The following is a 24,815-nucleotide window of genomic DNA, read 5'->3' as shown; positions in this document are numbered from 1 at the left end:
CAAAGGCTTTGCAAATCTCATCATCTACAGTGCATAACATCATCAAAAGATTCAGAGAAACTGGAGAAATCTCTGTGCGTAAGGGACAAGGCCAGAGACCTTTATTGGATGCCCGTGGTCTTCGGGCTCTCAGACGACACTGCATCACTCATCGGCATGATTGTGTCAATGACATTACTAAATGGGCCCAGGAATACTTTCAGAAACCACTGTCGGTAAACACAATCCGCCGTGCCATCAGCAGATGCCAACTAAAGCTCTATCATGCAAAAAGGAAGCATGATATGTATATATATATAAATGTGTGTGTGTACACACATGTTGTGCTCATAAGTTTACACCCCTTGCTGAATATGCAAATATGTTAATAATTTACTTAAATAATAAAAAAAGTAAGAATAATTAGATGAAGTCACAATTACCCTTCTTATTTTTTATTTTGTGTAGAAACACACACAAAAACTGATGTGAGGTGTTAACTCAGAATTCCAGAAAATAAATTCAGTGAACAGTGAGAACAGAAAACATCTAGCAATTCTAATTTTAAATCTCACAATTCCAAAAAAAAAAAAATGTGTTTTTAATAAAAACAAGTTGCGCCAACATATTTGTACACCTTCCTGTCCTCGTTAATGAGCATCCCAGCAGGAAAGTGTCGACACCTTGGAATCCCCCATGATCCCACACTGTCCCTGGCGAAGCGTGAAATCTCCTGAGCACTGGGGGAGATTAGTGTCCTGGATAAGCATGACCTCATCATTTCACATGCTGCAAGTCTACGGGGTCACCCTTTTATGTGTAATCCACCTCCACACTCACACACACCACGCGTGAGGAGGATGAGACAAATCGTGCATAAGAGACCCAGGCCAACGGCAGAGGATTAACACAGATTTATATCAAATAATCCCTAACGATCATGTTTTATGTAGGGATTTCTGTCTTTCTGGAGGCTTTATGTTTTTTCAAACTTTAAATAAGAAATTGTGGATGGTGACTCCAATTCAGCTGTTTTTACCTGGTTCCCAAACACTCTGGATTAGAGATTCAGTGGATTCTGTGGTGGAAGACATGCTGTCAGATATGAGGATTCTTTTATCCATCTGGGAAGAGTAGCTTTTAAAAAAAGGCTTTTTTTTTTCAAAATCTCCTTGATTAAAATAGCATTGTGTTGGTGTTATTGCATAATGAAGTCAAATCCAATGAGTTCAGAGATGTCTGATTGGATCAACGTGAACACGATTATTATTATTATTTAAACGTGTATGAATTCATCCTGTTATAAGTGTTACATAATCAGAAGAGACAATCTAGTCCCCATCTCCTCTCACTGCCACCAACATACTCATCTAGAAAATAAACATCTTCCAACACCCTGTTCTGTCACTTTGAACATCAGCCATGATCATCCATAAACTTTCTTGATGAATTCCTGGTAAGTTGGGTGATTGAACTTCTATTATTAAGATTTATTGGCCACAAGTACAGCCTTATGGGCCTGGATTTGATTCATTGTGTTCAGTGGAGCTTGTGGCTGCCAGCTGCTATTTTGGAAAAATGTGCCCCAGAGGTAAGAGAGGGAGGAGAGGGAATACTATTCCTGATTTCATTAAAAGCTAAGGGGCAGCAGTCTAAGAATGGAGTGTGTCACTCTAAAACAGAAAGACTAAGAAGCCCACTGTCTGTCTATATAAAACATACATGAGCCGAGGACAACTGGATTTCACAAATAACAACATTCAGCAGGTTAAACAATATAACCTCGAAAATGTCCTTCTAAGATGGCCTAACACTGATACAATGTATTCTTTATACTCACTCTTCTTAATCCTCAATGTACACATTAAGGTTCTTCATGGTCAATGGCAAGAGAACAAAACCTTTTCCTCTCAGGGAGCAGATTATTGTTGTTGGTTTTAAAGTGTTTTAGTGCTGCCCTCTAGTGGGTCGTAACATAATCACAGCAATTGGCACACCTAAGTGGAGTGAGATTCAGGCAAGTATGGTGACCCATACTCAGAAATCCAAAGTGTGTACGTACACACACACACACATGCTTGTTTTATGAAAAGTGGGGACATCCCATAGGCGTAATGGTTTTTATACTGTACAAACTGTATATTCTATGGCCCTACACCAAACCTACACCTAACCCTAACCCTCACAGGAAACTTTGTGCATTTTAACTTTCTCAAAAAACTCATTCTGTATGATTTATAAGCGTTTTGAAAAATGGGGACATGGGTTATGTCTGTAATAGAATAATAATTAGTTATGTCTGAGTGTAGGCCTATGACGTAACGGATGAAGTATATGAGGAAGGAAGTAAAGTGTGTGTATAGCGTGGCTATTGAATAGTTGTAAACGAGTTCACCAATAGCTTCAGTAAAAGTTCAAAGAACATAATCAAGACTGGACATTGTATTCTTCTGCAACATACAAAGGGTTTATTACAATGTCCTCATAAGTCACCCTCTCCTTGTAATACCTGTGTCATACCCATGTCATTATACAGAGTTGTGTCCTGATATGTCACAAAAACAAGAGCAAACACACACACGCACACACGCGCACTCACGCACGCACGAAGTGGGCAGCGATTTATGCTGCGGCGCCCAGGGAGCAGTTGGGGGTTCAGTGCCTTGCTCAGTCGTGGTATTGCTGGCCCAAGACTAAAAACCCACAACCCTAGGGTTTGGAGTCAAACTCTAACCACTAGGCCACAATTTCCCCTAAAGGGATATCTCACCTGAAAATTAAAATTCTGTCATTAATTATTCACCCTCATGTTGTTCCAAATCAGTAAGACCTCTGATTATTTCATTAAGTTCATCTTCAGAACACAAATGTAGATATTGTTGATGCATTCTGAGAGTCCTCTGACCCTCCCATAGACAGCAATGTCATTAACAATCAACGTTCAGAAACGTCTCCAAAATGGTGACGCGGAGAAGATGAATTGTTGAATAAAGTCGTCATTTTTTATTTCTTTGGATACAAAAAGTACTCTCGTAGCTTCGTAAAATTAAGATTAAACCCCCTGATGTCACATGGACTACTACCGATCTCCTTGGTCAGAAAACTCTCAGAATGCATAAAAAATATCTACATTTGTGTTATAAATTCTCATTTCACAATTCTCTTGTGTTCTCATTTTTAGGTGAACTATCCCTTTGAGTTGATTATTGTGTTGGTTTCCATATAGATAAGGGTTTGTTCTTGACTAAAATAGCTTTTTCAGTGAAGCACAAATCTTCAATGAAGCACAAATAATACAAGATTTGACTGTAAGATATTTATTTCCGGTTCACAATTAGTTTGGTCAGTGTTATGGAGTGTTGTGTGTTGTGATGAAAAGTCTTCTGTGTCATGCAAAATAATGCGAAGGAGGCAGAAATAAGAGAGCCAGAAGAAAATTTGACTAAATTGCAAGAAGACAACAAAGCTGAGATGCCTGCAGAACATCTGTCCATCTCTCTCAAAGCTCTTCTTTTTATGCAGTTTTTATAACTTTTATGCAATTAAGGCCATGTTTACTAAAAGAGCTTTATCATTGGAGATACAAATTCAATGGAAGTGAAACATACTGTACAGTGCAAACAGAGGCCTAAAATCATCATGGATTCATTCAAGCTATTCTATAAATATATCTTAAACATCTAATAATAATATACCATATTGAGTACCTGTGTAATATGCCAGACATGAAGAGAATGTATCCCTTACTTAAAGAGATATTTCACCAACAAAATCAATAATACATGATTTACTCAATTTCAAGGCAGGTGTTCATGACTTTCTTCTTTCAGACAAATACAATCAGAGTTATTAAATAAATAAAAAAAAGTCCTGGCTCTTCCAAGTTTTAGAATGGCATTGAATGGCTGTTGATATTCAATAGTCCAATAGAAGTCCAATGAAGTGCATCCAAAAGTGTCTCACACAGCTCCAGGGGGTGAATAAAAGTTTCCTGAAGCGAAGCAATGCATTTGTAAAAGAAAACTATAGACTCTAGACTTTATTGTCCCTTGTAGGAAAATTCTTCTTCACAGCATCATTCCAATCCACATACAGTGTCACCATGAGACAACAACATGTCATAAGTATTATACATAGATGTCAAAACTACCTTAGCAAAGTACGCCCTATATCACTATCCATATCCTGGCCTATTCAGCGATGCCTTTTGTTCAAGGAATATGCTATACTCTCACGAGAACCAAGTTTTGTTTACAGCAAAAGAGAACCAGTCTCCTCTTGGCTTATATCGAAATCCTTTGACATTCTTCTTTAAAAAATCATCGTTTTGCACTAATTAGTTTTGTTTTGCTTTCTCCTCTATGCTTCCATGTTTGTCTCTTCTCACTGGAGTTTACACTACGCCTACGTCCTACATTATCCGCTGGAACACCACTCTCTCAATGAACACATGTAAGACAGTTAGCAGAAGATTGAGATTACAGTTTATGTTTATGTTATGTTGTACGTGTGGAACACGTTTTATGAAGCATGGGTGCACTTTTTTGGGCTTCAAAAGCTTGACCACCATTCACTGCAATTATAAAGCTTGGAAGAGACAGGACATTTTTTTAATGTAACTCCAATAGAATTTGTTTGGAAGAAGAAAGTCATATACACCTGGCTTGTAGGTAAGTAAATCATTGGATAATTTAAATCTTTGGGTGAACTATCCTTTTAACTGAACTTTAATCCGATCTTTAATTAACCTTTGCTTGTGGGCTTCAGAAAAGATATGGCATCTGCTTGCACTTGCGTTACTGAATGATTTGGTCTATGAAAGACTCAACGACTTATAGGCTGCATCTGAAAATAGGTTAAGAGCTCTATAAAATATCCTATTTTTTTCTCATTAAAAAAAAGGAAGTCTGGGGAAGTCGTGGCCTAGTGGTTAGAGAGTTTGACTCCTAACCCTAAGGTTGTGGGTTTGAGTCTCGGGCTGGCAATACCACGACTGAGGTGCCCTTGAGCAAGGCACCGAACCCACAACTGCTCCCCAGGTACTGCAGCATAAATGGCTGCCCACTGCTCCAGTTGTGTGTTCACTGCTGTGTGTGTGTGTGTTCTTTGGATGGGTCACCATACTTGGCTGTATGTCACTTTCACTCATTACTTGGTATATATATAACATTTCTGCACATTGTTAGAACTGTCTAGAAATATATGCAAGAGCTACAACAAATATTAAAACATTTGAACAATATACCCTTTTATAATAAAAGTTTTGTTTGCATAATATATGTGTGTTCTGTGTATATTTATTATGTATATATAAATACACATACATTCAGTATATATATTTCAAATATTTACATGTATATATTTATATTTATATAATTTCATTTAATACATTTTAATATCATAAGTATATTTAATATATAAACAACCTATTTTTTTCTTGAAATATATATATATATGTGTTTGTATTTATATATACATAATAAACATACATAATGTAAACAAAAACAAGTGAGCTTTGGAGACGCCAAGCATGAAGTCCTGGAAAACCTGGAGAGATCTGATCAATGTGTCATTGTACTGGAAAAGGAGGGATTCTCTGCAGGAAGTTTTTATTTTGAGGTTCAAGTGAAGAGGAAGATTGAATGGGATTTAGGAGTGGCCAGATAATCTGTCATAAGGAAAGGAGACATAACACTAAATCCTCAAAATGGATACAGGGCTATATGGCTGAGGAATGGGAAAACGAAGCACTTGCAAAAAATCCCGTCTTACACTCTCTGAAAGTGAAGCCCCAGAAGGTCTGCTTTCCTTTTATGACATGGAGGCAAGGTCTCGTATCTACTCTTTCACTGACCAGACATTTTCTGGGAAACTTTATCCATATTTTAGCCCACTGACAAATGAAGATGGTACAAACTCAAGCCCACTGATTATCATACCTGTCCATTACAATGAATGACTGTTAACCCATATATGAGAACAACCTGCTCTGCTTCAGTTTACAAAATATAACACTGATGCATTGACATTTAAAAAACCCAGTCTGCTTCTGAATCTTGATTGTTGTGTAAACGGACAAGTGGAGTAATACAAACAGACACAACCCTGAGCTGTTATTAACATGAATGTTTTTTTTACCCATCTTCACATGTGAAAGTAAAATTACATGTAAAATGTTGTGATTACGTGGATTAGATGAGATTAAATTACACCCAGAATATGCTGACCGTATTTCATCTTCCATACTGTAAATCTATTCCCTGAATTACACTTGTTAACTGTGTTGGTTTGTATAGACATGATCAGTATACAAATGGACACTGGATAATCAGCAAAATCACAACTGTAATTCCTTTATTAAAACAGGGTCAGTGAGCTTAGCTACACTTCTACTTCAAAGACGGTACAAAAATTGCCATGATTTTCAACACTCTGTCAATTACAAATCTGTACACAATACATAAAGCAATGAAAAATAATTCTCATTCTGCTATGGAAGTACAGAATAAAAACCAAGCATGAAGTTATTATTTAAAAATGAATATTTACAACTAAAACGAACAAATCAAAATGCATAAATCATTCACATAATCATCACTGGCTAATAAGTGGTTTCAGACAGAACGCGAAAAACAAAAACAAAAAAAGAATAAGGTTTACTCAGGGTTCAAAAATTATTTACACTTAAAACAATCTGCATAATAATGGAGATTAAGAATATATTCCCCTTTTCTCTCAAGCAATGTTACAACAAAGCCTGATTAATGTTAAACAGAACAGATCTGAAACTAACACAGTGAACTAAGGGCTCATTCTCAAACATTTGGGGCATTAATGATCTGCGCATATTCTGTGTGCTTTATAAGTCTCGGCTGACACTACAGATCTGGCTGAATATCGGCCTGATAGTTGTGCCAGAAAGGTTGAAGGTTCACTAGAAGTTGAAGTCTTATGTACTGTAGCTAGACCAGTATATAAGCCGTTAATATGGTGTTCAGTTGATGTGGAAGGAAAGCTTTCCATTAAAATCTATAGGATATTTAATTGTCTTAGGAAATCAAGTCTGACTGTGATGGGCCTGCTGGATGTAGTTTGAATGCTTTAGCATGAGTTAACATAGGTGTGTGCAGTATAGTACATTACATTGGCTTTGTCAAGGCAACATAATAAAAAGTTTAACACAATACTTTGTATATAAAAGCCATGGGAAAGTTATGTCATGCCATTCTGACGTACATGAAACCGGAGCTGCACGCACATCCTAAGAAATGAATGCCACATATTCAAACTTCACTCAAATGAATCACACCAAAATAAGAACTATGTATGATGTTTCCAAATATTTACATATTCAAAAACCCTTCTTTTGCACAAAGGCACGAGTGCATTAACACTTTTTAAATAACACAAACATGAAAACATGCATTCTAAGTACTGAGGGACTTCCAATTCCTCCAATGTGCCATTTGAAAGAATAATAATAATATGGCTAAATAAACAATATGGCTGAACAAACAACTCCATTACAATAAAAATCCCTTTTATGCAGGTCAGTGGGAGAGTGTGTCCTTAAAAGATCCTCATCATGGAGGTTTGAGTTAAACTGTCTGCAGAAGAGTCAGGATTCAGCGGGACAAACAGACTGATGCCCTGGACTCTGACGGGGGGGGGGGTTCAATCTCCTGACGGGGATCTTGATTCGCAATCCCTCTCCATGCACACGTCTTGGAGAGCTGGTTAAGTGGGATTAAAGGGATATTCAGTGCAGTGTTTGCTGAAAATATCAGGGATTTAGGATCAACAATGTTGGTGCAAGCTGCAGAGAGCAGGACTGAGAGCTTGATCTCGATGTCATGAATAGATATTCACAAGCAACTAAATAAAAACAATACAAGACAAAACAAAACCAAGAAGTTTTTAGAGAAACTCCAAGCACAAAGTACACAAGTTGTTATAACCTTCTCTGAAACAGATCAAAAATGCAATCCAAAAATTAAGACATTACTGAGGTTACACATTGAAGAGCTTCCATTTTAAATAGCAACATCACATAAACATCACATAAATTAAGGTTAATTAATGTAATCTAGATTGGCGCTTCTGGTGATTCATTTTTGAGTCAATCAATTGCTGACTTTAAAATAAGGTTTAAATAATGTACATAACAGGCTTGTAGGCCATTGAGAACAAGGCACACCAAGAACATAAGGGAAACTGCTCATTTTATGACTCTAAACATTATGTTTGGCCACAGCGAAAGTTTCCATATCAATGACATCACCCTCCCCTTCATCAGGCTAATGTTTCGCTTGTGTCTCTTCTTGTTTAAACTCTGACACGGGCTTGCATCAAGACCCAAGCCCATGGGGTTTAAACTTCAGTTCTCATTAAAGCCTGACTGGAGGCTAAAGACCATTCCAACCACATCAGGACTAGATCAAAAGCTCGCTTTTCCCGGAAAGCCTCTTCGGCAAAGTCTAAGCAAATACTCTTTCTCTGGATTCAAAGTCGCAGACTCCACAGTCTCTCTGCTGAGATTTATCTATCCCTTTCGATAGAGAGCAGGATGACACTAAAGTGAATCCTGTGATGGCCAGGCGACATTTGTGTTCAAACTGGAAGCGAGAGATGGAACGCTAGATGATCTTACTGACTTCATTTGAGCTCAAAGCTTTTTGCAGCAGTCTCTTCTACAAAAGAGCACTTCAGTTAGAAGCAAAAGAGCTTAATCTGAACAAATTTGGCCTTAAAAAGGTAGAAAACGAAATTAACATGAACACACTAGCCATTAAACAACAGTTAATGTTCCATGTCAATCAGTTAACATGTTCTTCATTCTGTCTCCTCTCACTTGAGTATTTCTTACTGTATAACTATTTAAAGAAACCTTAGACAGTGGGTAGGACAGCACTATAAACACTTAGCAGATAGGTATGACTGAGCTAAAACATATACAGATGTTTGTTTTTTTCTGCTTCATTATGTAGGTACTGACTGTGGTGAATGGGGAGATGCTTAAAGGTGCAGGTGTTTGTGTCAGGAGTCCTGCCATATGCCAAAGCCTTACTAAAAATAAAAATAACCAGGGTCCAGAATTAACAGACGGGTGAATTTAGAAAGTTTTATGGCTATAAATATTTCTTACAAGCAAAGAAACTGCATTCTGCTGTTCTAATGACAATGTAGTTGTTTTCCTTTTGAATATTCAACAATTACTCCAGGTAATTTCACGAAAAATTGACCCGTTGAAGGTCAATAAATTACTAGGGTTAATGTGCACCCTAAAATACACTTTTTATATAATACATATCTAAAAGGTCTTAAATTGAGCCCCCAGTTGTGGTTTACAGCACAACTGAATGTTATTGATGCTATACATAATACATTCACTCACAAAAATAACTTAAAATGCCACAGTAAATAGAATCCAGTATGGGATTGAGTATGATGATGCAGATAATACTTGGTTTATATTATATACTGCTGTTCAAAAGCTTTTTTTAAGAAATTAGTACTTTTGAGTAAGGATTCACTAAATTGGTGAAAGACCAACAACTTGAAGAATTCTGAAAAAATGTATCAGTTACCACAAAAATATTATGGAACAACTGTTTTTAACGTTGCAAGAAATGGTTCTTGAGCACCAAATTAGGATGATTTCTGAAGGATCGTGTAAAACTGACGATTGCAGTAATGGCTTTTGAAAAGTCAGCTTTGCCATCATAGAAATACATTTTTTTTTTAAATGTTAAAATAGAAGACAGTTCTAAATTCTAATAACATTTAACAATTCTCTTTGAATGTTTGTAAAATCTTACCAACACCAAACTTTTGAACAGTAGTGTATACATATAAACCAGCCAACCAGTAATGATATAATATATATATGGAATAAATACCATACAGGAAGTTGCTTGGCACATCTTTAAAAAAAAAGCCAATGGTGAGCAAATTCTTCCTTAGAACAGTGTTCAGTGAGCAAAAAAACCCTTATTCAGACACATACTTTCATGGTTATAAAAGTCATGGCACAGTGTTCTAGAGTGGACAGCTTGGCCACATCTCTTAACAAAGACTTGCATGAGCACCAGGCAGCTGAAACTGTAAACAAATTAATAACAAACCTCCTAAAATCCCTTCTGAAGGCTGGAGGAGGCTGTTTCCGTGGGGTCCGCACTCATGCTTTGTTGGGGTGGTCCTTTGGCTGTTTTGTGTCGTGTTGAGCTGATATATTTTTGGGGTAGCAGGGAGGAGGAGTAGCGGATGGCGGATGACAGAACTCCTTGATCGTTACGGTGAGGAGGTTAGCTGTGATGTCCGTCACAACTACATTGGCACATCGGGAGGTCATGTCAGGATGCCAGTCCAAATCTTCCTCTTCCTCCGACGGTTCCTCCGACACGGGCACCTCTGGGACCTTGAGCGGATGACGGCTAGAGAAGGGATGGCGTCGCCGCAATCGCCTGTCCATTTCATGAGGTACGGAGAGGTCCAGGATGTGTTCGTTGTCTTCTGAAGATGACGAGGCAGAGGACGATGAGGAAAACATAGGAGAAGATGGAAGAGCAGAAGGACCCGAGCTGTTTTTGGATGCTACAGGTTGAGCGCTCAGTTTGTGAAGGGCAGGATCTTGGGCCTTGGTTGCGGAGGCCTTGGGCGGCAATGAGGAATGCTGGGATTGGGTTTGTGGCGGGGAGGGTGGCTCGCCATCTGAAACTTCAGAGCTTGAGTTTGACGGCAGTTCATCAAGATTCTGATCTTTGGACACATCCACCTTTGAACTTTGGGAGGAAGTGAGTTTGTTTGTTGTGTTATTACGACTCTCTCCACTTTGAGTCTGGTTCTCGGCATTGCTCAGGGAGTGAGAATCGAAGAGTTTTCCGAAAACAGGAAACCCAGAACTTCTAATGGTGGGTTGGATTCCTCGGTAGGACACCTCTCCAAACCGCCTGTTTTTCCCAATCACCCTGTTCCGGGACGGAATCTTCGGCCTCCCAAAATGGGACTGCTGGGTGGAGGGCACGTGTGTCCTTCTACTATTAGCAACTCCGCCGTTCCCAGCCTTGTCAACCACTTTGAGGTTCAGAATGACCCGTCCTTTCTTTACTTCCCTAGGTTTGACTTTACGATTGAGAATACGGACCGTTTCTGAGAAAGGACTGACTGTCGGACGGGACGAAAAAGGACTAGAGGAACCGATTGTCTGGTCTGGACGGGGCAAGGGCCGACGTGCCATGCGATGGCAGCGGTGAATGTCTTTCTTCAGTTTGGGCTGAGCGGTGCCCGATTGCAGTTTAGCGTTGGAAGGGGCGGTTGGGGTGTAGGACGGTGCAGCCGAGGGCGGAGGAAGCTTGGAATGCTGCTGAGGACGAGTGTGCTTGAACTCCGGGACTCTTGAGGAAGTGTCTGCAACCTGTGCTCTTGACTAAATAATTGGCAAAAGGCAAAATGATTCACTTACTAAAGGTTTAGTTTGCCAAAAATGTTTAATTCTGCCATTATTCACTCACCCTCATGTCATTCCAAACAAATAAGACTTTTGTTTTTCTTCGAAACACTAATGAATGTCTTTCTATTTTAAGTCCATTCACCCAAAAACAAACATACTTGACACGCAAGAACCAATGAGGTTTGTTTTTGAGAGTCATACAAGAATGTCTGAGCTTTTGCAAAAACCAGTGAGGTTTGGTTTTAAGAGTCATGCAAGAATACTTGAGCTTTCACAAGACCCAATGAGGATGCATGTAAAGCAAGAATGTTCAAGATTAATTTTGCTATATTTAATGTGCTCCGTGTATGTGCTTTGATCAGTGTTTTTACATGTAAAATTTAAGCCTAAATTAAATCTGTTCAAAGGAAAGCAAACTTCATAATATTAGGATAAAACTGCTTGATTTCTATAAATCTCTCTGCAATCTCTTTATAAACATCAAACTGGTGCTTGCATTGACTAGAGGTCTACATTCCCACGGGACCTGATACAAATGTGGCGCAGAACATGTTTTGAATTTCTGATACTGAGGTGTGTGCAGGAAGCGGGAGAAATAAATGACTCACGGGACAATTGCAAAATACAAAGATCTAAATAAAGAATGCTCACTGATTTTGGGTTGTATATGACAGCAAAGAAAAGAGCCTTTCTTTTGCCTACAGCAACAAGGTCAGAAGCAGGACTGAAATATCAACGTAGATCTCTGCATGTGGGATTTGAGGCGCGAGAGCTAGAGAAATTTATTTTTAGCAGAAAATGAAAAATTAATCCTGCGCAGACCTCTATAGTTGACTTAAATTGGAGACAGAAATTGCTCAGGTTTCATTCAAAATTCCTCAATTTATTTTTAGAAGTTAAACAAAAATATTATGAATTGGAAATGACAATGGGAATGATGACAGAATTTTCATTTTGGGGATACTTTTTAATATTTTAAAAGCATATTTCCAAACAAATTAACTAGATGACTTAGTTTGCACACCATAAAATACATTTATTTTCACTCAGGTGGTATTGCTGACGTACCTTCAGAAGCAATGTTTTAGGTTTCGGGCCTCTCTTTTTAGGTCCATACATCTCCTGTTCCCGCTCTCTGTGTAAAAATACGAGTTGTTAAAAGGGTTTGTGATTATGTCAGTGTTTGCACTCTTTGTGCCAGTTTCAAACATCCTCTTGAGCAAAAGCATGACTACAAAATTTTACTTCAGACCAAGTATTCATGTGATGTGGCTGCAGATGTCTGTGTGAATGCTTCCTGTGGGTATGCAGGAAAGAGTTGATCTAGCTCTGAATCAGGGAGACCACTTCAAACAGACGCGCCAACTGTCACAAACGAATTTAACGCTCGTGATCGCATGGGTTGACATTTTGTAGAAGTCCATTTCCTTTGAATGTTAATCAGGAGCGAAAATCAACACACAACTCACTTTTGTTCAAATGCTGCAACGAGTCGTTCATCTAGGATGTTCTCCTCAGGTTCCCATGTGCTGTACCTGCAGAATATACATATCATTTAACATCCACGACTTACTAGATATACAAAACCTAACTAATGAATCAAATTTCTTTTCACTTACTTTATTGCCCATCCTTTCCATTTCACTAGGTACTCCATCCGCCCCTATGGAAAAGACAGATCAGATTCAGTTCCCAACATTTCTGGGAAGATATCTTTTATTGACGGAATATTTAAATCAAGATCACTCTGTAATTATTTATTCTCCTTCCTACAGTTATTACAACATGTGCTGCTATTTTTTAATGAAACACGTGAATAGATATTCTTTAAGAAACTTAACTCAGCTTGTCCTATACAGAATATGTTTCAGAGTTCAAAAACGCAGTGTAAATATATCATAAAAGTAGTCCAAATCCATTAATCCTTCAAACCGCTTGTCCTCTTTAGGGTTGTGAAATAGTCAATATGACAAAACTAACTTAAGACTCTAGAGCACTTGAGCCTACTCATGTGGACCACTTTTAAGATCAATTTTTCCATTGTATGGAAAAATTATTCTTCAGTTCCACTGAAGAAAGTAAGTCATGTAATCTTGGAAGAGAGTAAATGTTGATAAAAACCCCCCAAATTAGGGTAAACTACTCCTTTACATACTCCTGACCTTATAAATATACGTTAATATTAAAATATGTCCATTCAGTCATGAACTCAATTAAATGCATGCGCAGTGTAACACAAAAAGTTAGTTCATGTATTTGGTATCAGGGGATGCTGGTCTTTGACAATCAACATTTTGTTCCGTCCCGTCCCTGAAAAAAAGAAATCGCCGGTCGCACTGAAAACAAAAACAAACCGCGAGATTAACGCAATAAAGAGTTGTTGCTACGCGACGCGACGCCGCAGATAAGCTAAAGAACGTATTTATTATACCGTTATAATAACGTATACCATTATAAATTTACGAAACTATCATCCTGCAAACGCGCGAAATGCGCTGTTTAACTGATGTTAACTCACTGTAAAGAGCTCATCTGCTTAAACTATAGTGCTAGCGTTCTAGTAGGGTAGCGTCGCGTCGCGCCGCAAGACTGCAGTGTCGATGGGGTGTCAGTGAACCGGCCTTTGTCAAAAATTTGCACTCCGGGCAGACACAAAAAAGCTAACGCGCTAACAGCATCAGCTCCAGCTGGCGCCGCTCCAACCTAAACGACCTTACAAAATACACGGAGCTCAAAAATGAGCAACTCTGTCAAATTAGAGCCCTAAAAATGAATGAACTGCGCGTAATACGAGCGGTTTTATGATTGCATAAGAAAATAGAGCATGGTGCTCTATTGCAGTTCAGTGCACTGTGCTCGGTCCGCAGGGCTGAAGTTTAGTGGGTCTGTAGGCCGCTGTGGAAGGAAATAAAACGAGTTTTATTAATAAACACACTGACCTTACGGATGCGGCGCTTCAGGATGGCCTCAGCGGCAAACACTCGGTCCCCTGCCGCAGACAGCTCCATCTTTAATGGGACAGCAGAGACGGGGTTCTTCCGCGGAAGCTATGGAGAGATCCTGCGTCGTGGAGGAGTGAAACAAACATGCGCGCGCGCGCCTCGAGCACTGGTCTACAGATAATAGACATTAGGGGAAAAAGAGGAAGAAGAACAATATTCTTCAAAGAATCAATCAATCTATCTATCTATCTATCTATCTATCTATCTATCTATCTATCTATCTATCTATCTATCTATCTATCTATCTATCTATCTATCTATCTATCTATCTATCTATCTATCTATCTATCTATCTGTCTGTCTGTCTGTCTATCTATCTATCTATCTATCTATCTGTCTGTCTATCTATCTATCTGTCTGTCTGTCTGTCTGTCTGTCTGTCTGTCTTTTAAAAAATGAAAGTTGTTGTTAAAGAATATGATTGTGTTTTCCAAGCAATTATATATATATATATATATATATAAAACATAACACTTGTTTGGGTTAAATGAAAAAGAGCCAAATGCATACATGTAAAGGTAAAGGCTTTAGCAAAGGTTTCTGATCACTGCACTGTAAAAATGCAAAAATATTGGCAATTCTACACCAGTCCTGTCTCCTATCGCAGGTGTGCAGTGTTTACGGCAGGTGTCTAACCTCAGTCACACTTTTATTACTCTGCACTGTTCAATAATTCACAGGCCACACGGGTGACAATAGCTCACTGTTTCCTCTCTCTCTCTCTCTCTCTCTCTCTCTCTCTCTCTCTCTCTCTCTCTCTCTCTCTCTCTCTCACACACACACACACATACACACAAACACGACGAGACAGGAGAGGACACAGGAGACAAGGGGGAGACAGCAGTGGGTCATCTGTCAGTCTGTTTGTTTGTTGTTTAGTCAGTGGATGTTGTTTATTTGTTTGTTGTACCACGGTGTCAGATCAGGATGTCAGGACAAAACAGTGATCAACTGCACCGCAACACTCTGGCCATTTATACGGTAAGCCTGAAGCCTCTCTAAGTTTGAATGACACTCAATCACATGTATGTATAAGTAGAACAAGATTAATAAAGTACGTGGACATTCATTTACATTTATTAGAAATTTGTTGCCTGTATGCTTTTAAAAATGTAATCCAGAAATAAAAATTAAAGAGAATTATTACATTGTTACAGCATGAAGCATAATTGTGTGTTAGTACATACATACATACATGCATATAAAATATTTTATAAATTATAAAATGTTAAAATGTAAAATTTACGTAAAATTCTAGAGAGAGTTTAATGATATAGTGTCAAATATTACAAAGTTATTGTAAATTTTATGTAAATACAATCTATCTATCTATCTATCTATCTATCTATCTATCTATCTATCTATCTATCTATATATATATATATATAGAGAGAGAGAGAAAGTCAGTATTTTTCAAAAGTGATTTTAGATATAGACCATTTTGTTGTGACAAACAGCTATCTGTAACCAAGGTGACAGATTGATGAGGAGTGACAATATGTGTTGACACTGGATCTGATATGGGACTCTCATTCTTACACTGTTTGTCCATCCGCTCAGAGCATACTGGAGCAGTTCAATCCAGGTCTGCAGAGACTGGTGGCACTGGGAAACAGCTACATTCAGGCTTTCCAAGGCAAGTCAACTTGAGAAAGAATGAATGCAGTAGGTAGTAAAACTGAAAAAGCCAGAAGGAGGAAGAAACAGAGCAAAGTGGTTAAACTTTGGCCTTTTGACTGTCATTGATGATAATAAGTTAGCATTGCTGCAGTGTCATTGGCTGATCCAGCATCATTGTTTAATGACTGTCTATTTTATGAGTCTCGAGTTTCACTAACTCACTAACTCGCTGTGCTTGTGAAAGACTTTAATCTTTTGAAAGATGACTATCAAGCAGTGTTCTATTAGTTCAATCTTAATCTTTCAACAGATTAAAGTAATAAAATAACTTTATATATATATAGCATTTTCTAAATATATATATATATAAAAACATTAGAATATTTAAATATTTCATGCAGATTTGTTGTTTCAGGTTTGTTGTCATTGAATCTAATATCACTGGTACAGTGGCACGTTAAGAGTTAAACGATGGCAGAATTTGAATTTTAGTGTGAACTAGTCCTTTAATATCTTAATGAATTGAAATAAAATGTAACCTTTTAACTTGTTTTAATAATTAATCTTGTTTTCAGGATGTTTAAATAGTATCACTTGTAAAACAAGATGTTCAAAATAGACTTACACTGTAAATTAATCAAAATATTAGTTTACTTAATATCTATTTAATATTATTGCTTAATTTATTTTTATTTGATACATTTAAAAACCCTTATATCATTATAAGTTATAGGTAACAATATGCTGTATCATATGCGATATTTCATATTTTGTTAAATTGTAAATTTGTTGTAAGATTGTGCTTAGTGGATAATGAAGGAAATGAGAGAATATGAGAATATAATTGTTTTTCAAAAGAGCTTTACATATATATATATATATATATATATATATATATATATATATATATATATATATATATATATATGTAAAGCTCTTTTGAAAAAAAAAAAACAAAATATATATATATATATGTATGTATGTATGTATGTATAAATTGTGTCTGGTTTAATGAAAATGAAAATAACTGGATAAAATAAAAGCATCCACCAAATCCATAAATGTGACCCTGGACCACAAAAGCAGTCATAAGTAGCACAGGTATATTTGTAACAATACATTGTATGGGTCAAAATGATTGATTTTTCTTTTATGCCAAAAAAATCAATCAATAGGATATTAAATAAAGATCATGTTCCTTGAAGATATTCTGTACATTTCCTACCATAAATATATATATATATATATATATATATATATATATATATATTTATATATATATATATATATATATATATATATATATATATATATATATATATATATATATATATATATATATATATACACATACACATACACACACACACACACACACACACACACACACATATATATGTATACACACACACACACACACACACACACATATATATATATATTTATATATATTAGTTTTGTGGTCACAAATGTAATGTAAATAATGTCAAGCACTAGCAAAGCACTGCACTGAGAAAAATTACAAAAATATAGGTGATCCAACATCAGTCCAGTCTCCTGTCTCATATTTAAATCACACAAGTTAGATTTGAGCACTACAATAGAAGGTAAAGAAGGGATAACTTTTACGTTTTGTGTGAGTTAGTCTTTAATTTCTAAATGAAGCTAATTGATCTTGTTTTAAGGATGCTAAGATATTATTACTGTTAAAAAAAATCATACAGTGGTAAATGAATTTAATCTGTGTGTATATCTACAGCCCTGGCTGTCACCAGTGAGGCCTATTTCAATGCTCTGTCTAAGATGGGTGAACAGGCCATGCAAAGCATGTCGTCACGTTTGCTGGGTAAGCTTTTATTTCCTCTTATCATTTCCTTTCACTTTTAAATTACAGCAGGACACGTTTCTGTCAAACTCAGGGATTTTTGATACACAGTTCATTTTCATATTTTTCTGATAAATATGTAGCCTATTTTCCATCGCAGGGACAGAGCGGGAAAGAAAGAGAGTTATGTGTGTTTATTGAGGGTGATAAATTGGGAGGGAGACAATGCCCATCACACACTCATATTGTACTTTGCTCTTGTAAATTCACTATGTTCCTCCTCGGTTGTCTTTTACACATGAGTGTGTTTGTGTGTGTTTATTTATAGCTGACGTCTATCACCCTGTTGTGGTTTAATAGAAACATTTCATTAAATTTCAATGGTGCTTTTTTTTGCTATGAATCATATTTTATGACCACAGCTAGATGACAGTGTGTGTGTGTGCTTGTGTGTGTGTGTGCGTGTTAGTTTTGTAGTCAATATCAGATAACTGCACCTCCTCTTTGATGTTAAATAATAAATGATGACACAACATCAGCTTGGCAGTGCAACCTTTCGAGGCTAATACTTGCACTTTAACACACGGACCCTCAAGCAGAGGCTGTTATGTTTGTTTCGCAGGTGACGTTTTGATCCAGATCTCAGACAGTCAGAGGAGACTCACCAATGAGCTGGAGGGAGTGGTGCGTTACCCATTCTCCTCTATTGACCCATCATTTGATATCTTCCACTTTTATGTCAGTGTTGACATAATGCATGTTTGATTGTCTGTATGGCCAATCCCATGTTTAACCAGTCTGTGTGATTGATTCAGTTCCGCTGGTTCCACTCCGAGGTCCTTCGAGAGATGGACGACAATGTCAGACTAGATAAAGAATACATATTTGTGAGTTGTTTGGTATATTTTGAAAATCCTAACAGAACATGTATATTTTAAGAACAGAAAGCATGCAAAAAAACAAAGAAAATTAGGAGCACAGTTAATATTTACCTAATTAAAGATACTTTATCCTTCAGCCAACTCATAACAAGGTACATTATCTGATTACAATGAATCTTAATATTGAAACTTAAATGACTGATGTTGATATGGTTGGGTCACTTTCTCCTCCAGAACAGCAGGAGGCGCTATGAGATTGAAGTGAGAAACCAGGCATCGGCACTAGAGAGACAGATGAGGCGAGGGGTCCCACAGGTGAGAGCAGTCTGTCACCCTTGCTAAATGGCACACTAGATTTGAACATTTCTGTGTCTGTGGCATCCAGAGGACTGTAGAGTGTCTCATTTGCCATGTTTAGATTCAGAAGACAGATAAAAATAATAATAAATAAAAAAATACAGAAATACAAAAATACAAAAAAATGGAAATTAAAAAAAAATACATTTGTCTCCAACAAACCAGCTATTTTTAAGAATGTTGAAGCCAAACTGATGCTGTAAAGCATTATTATGATTCATGATGGTACGAAATATGAAAAATATAATGATTATGATGTTTATGGTAATAATGTTGATGGATCTGTGTAGGACGGCAGCGAATATGTGCACTTTCTCAGAGAGTGTCAGAGAGAGGCTTTAAAGGAGGAAGAAAGAAGATATCGATTCCTGGCAGAGAAACACAGCGGCTTCACCCAGTCCATTGCGTATCTCATGAACAAGGTATATAGCATCACTTTTATTAGTATCCATAATTATCTAACTGCTTAATGGGGTGGGCTTTGGCTTTGTACAGCACTTTGGTCAACTTCTGTTGTTTTAAATGTGCTCTAGAAATAAACTTGACTTGACTTGACTTTGGGGTGTAACCAAAGTGATGTGGAGATATTATTAAGGAGAATGTGTGTCAAGTGTTGTCGTAAAAGCTTGCCATCTCAATTTTTTGCTTAATTATTTACATCTTTTGAAAGGGGAAAAAAATCTTTGGACAAGGCAAAATATTTGGGTAGCCTTATACTACATAAAACGATTTTCTAGATTATGACTTTTTTTCTGCCAATTAAAAGTTGTTTGAAAGTGCTCAGTTTGATTAATGTATGTTTAATTGTTTTATTCCTCCCACAGACAGGGGGCGGCCTGCAAAACAGAGCCGAGGGGTGGAAAGATCTGGTGAATCACACGAGAGAATCCCGTCCACGCACTCCTTCACGACTGGAGGACAACATTGTGAGATATAATGATAAATCTTGCATTATATTCAACTTTAATATATATTACCATGTATTAAAAAAAAATTCTTTTTTTGAAACTAGTAAATTATTTGAAATAAAATTCACTTACAATGTTTTTTTTTTTACATTTCAATGTTTCCGTGTAATTCTCTCAGCTGGATGTAAACCGCTGGTCAGAGCAACCACTGGGCAAGGTTCCCTCTAGAGGTGTGGAGAGCTTATTGTGAAATTAGGAAAAAAGAACATTTTGAAATGAAAATGCTGTATTCATATGTATCTGGATCAGTGTAGACTAAGTGTGATTGTTCTCTCACCGTCCAGAGCACTTTTTGTTTTTTGCTTAATATGGCAAATTTTTCTCCCTTCATCTTAGGCCCCTCCCCTCAGCCCAGTCGTTCCAACTCCATGTCGGGATTGGCCGGAGGCAAAGTGATGCGAGCACTGGTGCCCCACCCTCCCTCTGCAAACTCCACCCTCCTGCCGTTCTCCCGAGGAGAAACCATCACCCTACTGGTTAAAGAGCCGAGGAACGGCTGGCTGTTCGGCCGCTCTGACAGCTCTGGACGGTGAGAGAACTTTCACACTTAGTCTACACTGATCCAGATACATATGAATACAGCATTTTCATTTCAAAATGTTCTTTCAACATAAGCATTTTCAAGCTTAATTCCAAAAGTTGTCGCTGAAATGTCATAAAATGCTAAAATTATCTGTGCATGTGTAAAACAAAGTCATAGAAACTCACTGAAATGATATTGAGAGATCAGACATATACTGTAATAAAGTTATCATCCTGTTCTTATGGCACGATTATTTTATTAGCAAAATATCTCACCAAGTGATGTTGAATCCAGGTAATAATCACCAATGCATGTATTACCTAAGACACAATTGTCCTCACATCTTGCCACAGGACAGCAATTGCAAATAAATATTGTGTTATCTTATCTTATATAAGCTAACATTTATCTTTAGCCACACTATGAATGTGAATCACACATAGCAGGCATATATTAGGAATATCTATCAGTACAATATGCGTCACATGCGTTATCATTTTAAAGTACTTCCGTTTTTACAACCCACGCTACAACATGATAAGTGATCAGTTTTATCCACTCGGCAGGGCATCTTTTAAAAGTTTCATTTGGCTGGTAATCTTAAAGTCCTTATTTCAAACTCCAGTGTCCATTCATGAAAAGGAGAGTTGTTGTATTCTCTTTAGTGATGCACTGAAACACATACAGTGCTCAGATGGACCACCTAATTTAGTTTCCGGTTCATTTGATCTGTGTTGTTCAGGCAAGGCTGGTTCCCTGCTGCTTATGTAGGCCCCATGGATGAAGCACCTGGACCTCCTCTCTCCAGGTAAGCTGATATGGCAACTTTCTCAACACCTACGCATCTGCGCTTCAGTCTCATGACCTTTGACCTCTTTCTCTGTTCAGTAGCAGCTCTTTCAGGAGCAGCAGCAGTATGAGTAACCTCCTCAACCAACCTGTGAGCAGCAGGCAACAAAATGCTCCACCTGCACCTGCACCTGCACCTCCACCACCACCTCCTCCATCAAGCAGATCCAGTAATTCCCGGCCGGTCACTCCCACACCTTCAGAAAACAGAGTGAGGCCTGTTCAAACCACATGGAAAAGTCACCTAAAAATGAAAACTCTGTCATCATTCCCGCACCCTCAACCTGTATGAGTTTGTTTCTTCTGCTGAACACAAAAGAAGATATTTTGAAGAATGTGGGCAACCAAGTACAGTAGTTGATAGTAGTCATTGACTCCCAATTTTTTTTTTCATACTGTAGAAGTCAATGGCTACCAGCATCTGTTTAGTTACCAACATTTTTCAAAATATCTTTGTTTGTGCTAAACACAAGAAAGAAACTCATACAGTGCTGGAATGACATAGAGCTGAGTAAATTATGGCAGAATTTAAATTTTTGTGTTAATGATCCCTTTGATAACACATTTTTGTTCAGTAATGTGACACATTTCTGAATAGAAATTAGAAAAGAGTAATTGATTTAGATTCAGAATATTACATTATTTTAAGTTAAACAATTATTTTTCATTATAAAATCTTTAATAAAAATGCTGATGGATAAAATTAAATAAACCATTTATCTCTCAGCAAGACTGTAAACGTATAAATATGACAGGTTGTAAAATTGTTAATTTCAGCTAAAAGGAAAGGTTATTACATTTTGATACAAAATTATGAAGATTATGAATGAAAATTTGTTGTGTAATGTTCACATTTAGAGAAAGAACACTTACTGGACTCCATTAAGCAACGCATTAATATTGCTCGCAAAGTAAAAATTAACATGCAGCGACTGTAATGTAGCAATCCTCTGAGTGACTTTTTTACATTCTGATGTGCTTCGGGGTTTTATTTGTGAAGATCTGCTGATGCTCGGAATATTTAAAATCCCTGGAGAGACTCCTGACTGTAAGCTGTAAATGTGGAGATGAGAAGAGAGCAGGCTGACGTTGAATTTTAAGTGTCAGTTCTTACTGTGGCCAGCAGGGGCACTGTGGTGAAGTGCTGTTCTCCACCACACCTCATCCTTCATTCTGGTGGCTGCAAGGGAGCAGCTCTTTCTGCTGACGGTCTGTGTGTGTGTGTTTGTGTGTGTGTGTGTGTGTGTGAGTGTGTGTGTGCTTTGATGTGATATACCACAAAAGTTCTACAATTATTTATGAGCCTATTACTTCCTTTTGCATTTGTTGTGGTTTGCTGTGGCTGTACTTGTATTATGATTTTGTCATTTAAGGAAGTAGTTTCTTTTTAAAAAGCATATATCAATAAATGTGTTCGGGTACTTAAACTTTAACACAAGAACAGGGCCACAGTGCTGCCATAGAAGAACCATTTTGGGTTCTTTAAAGAACCTTTCAGTGAACGGTTCTTAAAAGAACCATTTGTGAAGAACATTATCATTAAGAATATTACATTATAGAACAACATAATCTAAAGAACCTTTTCCGCTAAAAAGAACCTTTTATACAACGGAAAAGTTATTCTATGCCAGTAAAGAATCTTTATTTTTTTTAGAGTTTGGGAGTAGTTTCAGTACACTTTTCTGGATTCAGCATCACATTTTTTTCTGGTTTTGCTGTGACGCAAGTAGTTTACAACAGTTCTAAAACAATCAACAGTGCTAAACTTCTCTTATTTTATTTTTACAGAGACAAGATGACTATGAGTCTCGACCACAACTTTTTCCAAGGTTGGTAAAAAAGACATGGTTTCATGTCCATTAACCCCCTAATTGTGTTGCCTTTTCTTTTCTACAATCTATATGGCAGATCTATGACATGTACATTTTTTCTCTCTGTTTCCAGAGGCACAAATCCATTTGCCACTGTGAAGCTGAAACCCACTAAAACCAATGACAGATCAGCTCCACGCATATGAATAATATTTCAACCAATGAACAGTCCTTCAAAGGCTAATCAGTGGTGCACATTTCACTGTACATTGTTCAACCGTTGTCAAAAACATAAATTTCCAGCATAATCAGTACAAAGCATCACATTTAGGACAAAGCGACTCAAGAATGATAAATGACTAGTCTTTAAAAGTTCATTAAAGCAGGTAGTTAAGATAATTTACCTTTATCTTCAGGCTGTTGGAGGGTCTGCGGCAGCAAACACAATAACACTCTTTTAGATGTAATGGCCCCATAAATATTTGTCCGCTTAAGTCACACTTAAAATATGTGAATTTCATGAAGTGGCAAATTCAGACAAACACTGTGCTTTAGTAGATGTTTGAAGTAAGTTCTTCTCAAGTTGACGCAGGTGCAGTTCATCACATTAACTATGAACATGTGGAACTAACATCTGATGAAACGTTGCAACTTATTTTTGTGAAATGTTTGGCTTGAAAAGTGTCAAGTGAAAAATGTACTTCTTTTAAAAAGTCAACTTGGTTTGATAATTTCTGTGTATTTGAAAATATCACTTCCGTTCTCTTGTAGTTTTATATGCTGGACTTGTTCTTACTAACCAGGAAATGTAAATGCAGGTCAGCTGAAGTGCTTTTAAGTGCTGAGATAAGTGCGTCTTTTCCATCTTTCCATTTTTAAATAATTGTATACAATTTGCATTATGTTAGCAAAACACCTCTTAAAGTATCGCATGTCCTCTGAATGCACTTTATAAATGTATACTGTCATGTTTGTAGCTGTTGGGGCTGGTTTAACTACAGTTCCTCTGGGACCCCAGTGTCTCTGATAAGCGACTATCAGTCTCTCTCCTGCTCTGTGCTTGAACTTTGTCTCTCGGCTCAGTTAATTCATCTGATGTGTCCAAGCGTCCAATTATAAGCTGCCCCTAAATTGGCTGTTCTGTCTGCTTAAGTGCCTATAAAGTGAATGCTCATTTTAACCTTGACAGTAATTGGTGTGACCTTCTACTGAGGCGTCAAGCCCATTAGTATAAACCCATTTGTAGGGATGTCTTGTTAGTTATCAGCATTTTTTTTTTTTTGAGAATATTTTTCATCTTAATTGATGTTGAATATTCAAAACAGAAATATGTGCATATATCACAGCAGTAATTTGCGTCTGTTACTATTTGACCAGTGACTACAGGAAAATATACAAAGTACAGTCTTTCTTGTAGACATCTTGAACTAATTCTTTACATCTTGATAGCTTTGATAAATAAAACAATGTGAAGTTGATTTAGTGTCTCTGTGTTGTTAAGAACTAAATAACAAACAGTAGTGATGCCACTAACTTTTTAACATCCCGTTT

General features: G+C 37.2%; 2 protein-coding genes across 5 annotated transcripts; one reads left to right on the top strand and one right to left on the bottom strand.

Annotated features, from left to right (window-relative positions):
- Positions 1-6,312: 6,312 nt before the first annotated feature.
- LOC132142457 (chromobox protein homolog 6-like) lies at positions 6,313-14,502 on the bottom strand. 3 transcript variants are annotated; one of them, XR_009434074.1, is made up of 7 exons: positions 14,368-14,502; positions 13,048-13,091; positions 12,898-12,963; positions 12,497-12,563; positions 10,104-11,404; positions 7,048-7,854; positions 6,313-6,857 (listed from the first exon to the last, which is right to left on the bottom strand). XR_009434074.1 is itself a non-coding variant. In XM_059552346.1 (5 exons), the coding sequence occupies exons 1-5, from the start codon at positions 14,434-14,436 to the stop codon at positions 10,157-10,159; spliced, it is 1,494 nt and encodes a 497-aa protein (XP_059408329.1). In that variant the 5' UTR covers positions 14,437-14,502; the 3' UTR covers positions 9,481-10,156. The 3 variants fall into 3 exon arrangements, 2 of the variants coding, with proteins under 2 accessions (XP_059408329.1, XP_059408341.1); XM_059552346.1 differs by lacking the exons at positions 6,313-6,857; positions 7,048-7,854 and having other exon boundaries at positions 9,481-11,404; XM_059552358.1 differs by lacking the exons at positions 6,313-6,857; positions 7,048-7,854; positions 14,368-14,502 and adding an exon at positions 13,270-13,657 and having other exon boundaries at positions 9,481-11,404.
- A 658-nt stretch (positions 14,503-15,160) lies between these two features.
- On the top strand, positions 15,161-24,742 carry baiap2l2a (BAR/IMD domain containing adaptor protein 2 like 2a). 2 transcript variants are annotated; one of them, XM_059552323.1, is made up of 14 exons: positions 15,161-15,411; positions 15,991-16,066; positions 17,810-17,896; positions 18,498-18,559; positions 18,691-18,762; positions 18,991-19,071; positions 19,404-19,535; positions 19,938-20,039; positions 20,200-20,251; positions 20,418-20,610; positions 21,347-21,412; positions 21,499-21,664; positions 23,242-23,282; positions 23,398-24,742. In XM_059552323.1, the coding sequence occupies exons 1-14, from the start codon at positions 15,358-15,360 to the stop codon at positions 23,468-23,470; spliced, it is 1,257 nt and encodes a 418-aa protein (XP_059408306.1). In that variant the 5' UTR covers positions 15,161-15,357; the 3' UTR covers positions 23,471-24,742. The 2 variants fall into 2 exon arrangements, with proteins under 2 accessions (XP_059408306.1, XP_059408295.1); XM_059552312.1 differs by having other exon boundaries at positions 21,493-21,664.
- The last annotated feature ends 73 nt before the right edge of the window (positions 24,743-24,815 follow it).

Source organism: Carassius carassius, chromosome 1 (genome assembly GCF_963082965.1).
Source record: "Carassius carassius chromosome 1, fCarCar2.1, whole genome shotgun sequence".
Taxonomy (NCBI): domain Eukaryota; kingdom Metazoa; phylum Chordata; class Actinopteri; order Cypriniformes; family Cyprinidae; genus Carassius; species Carassius carassius.
This window is presented reverse-complemented; position numbering and strand designations above follow the sequence as displayed.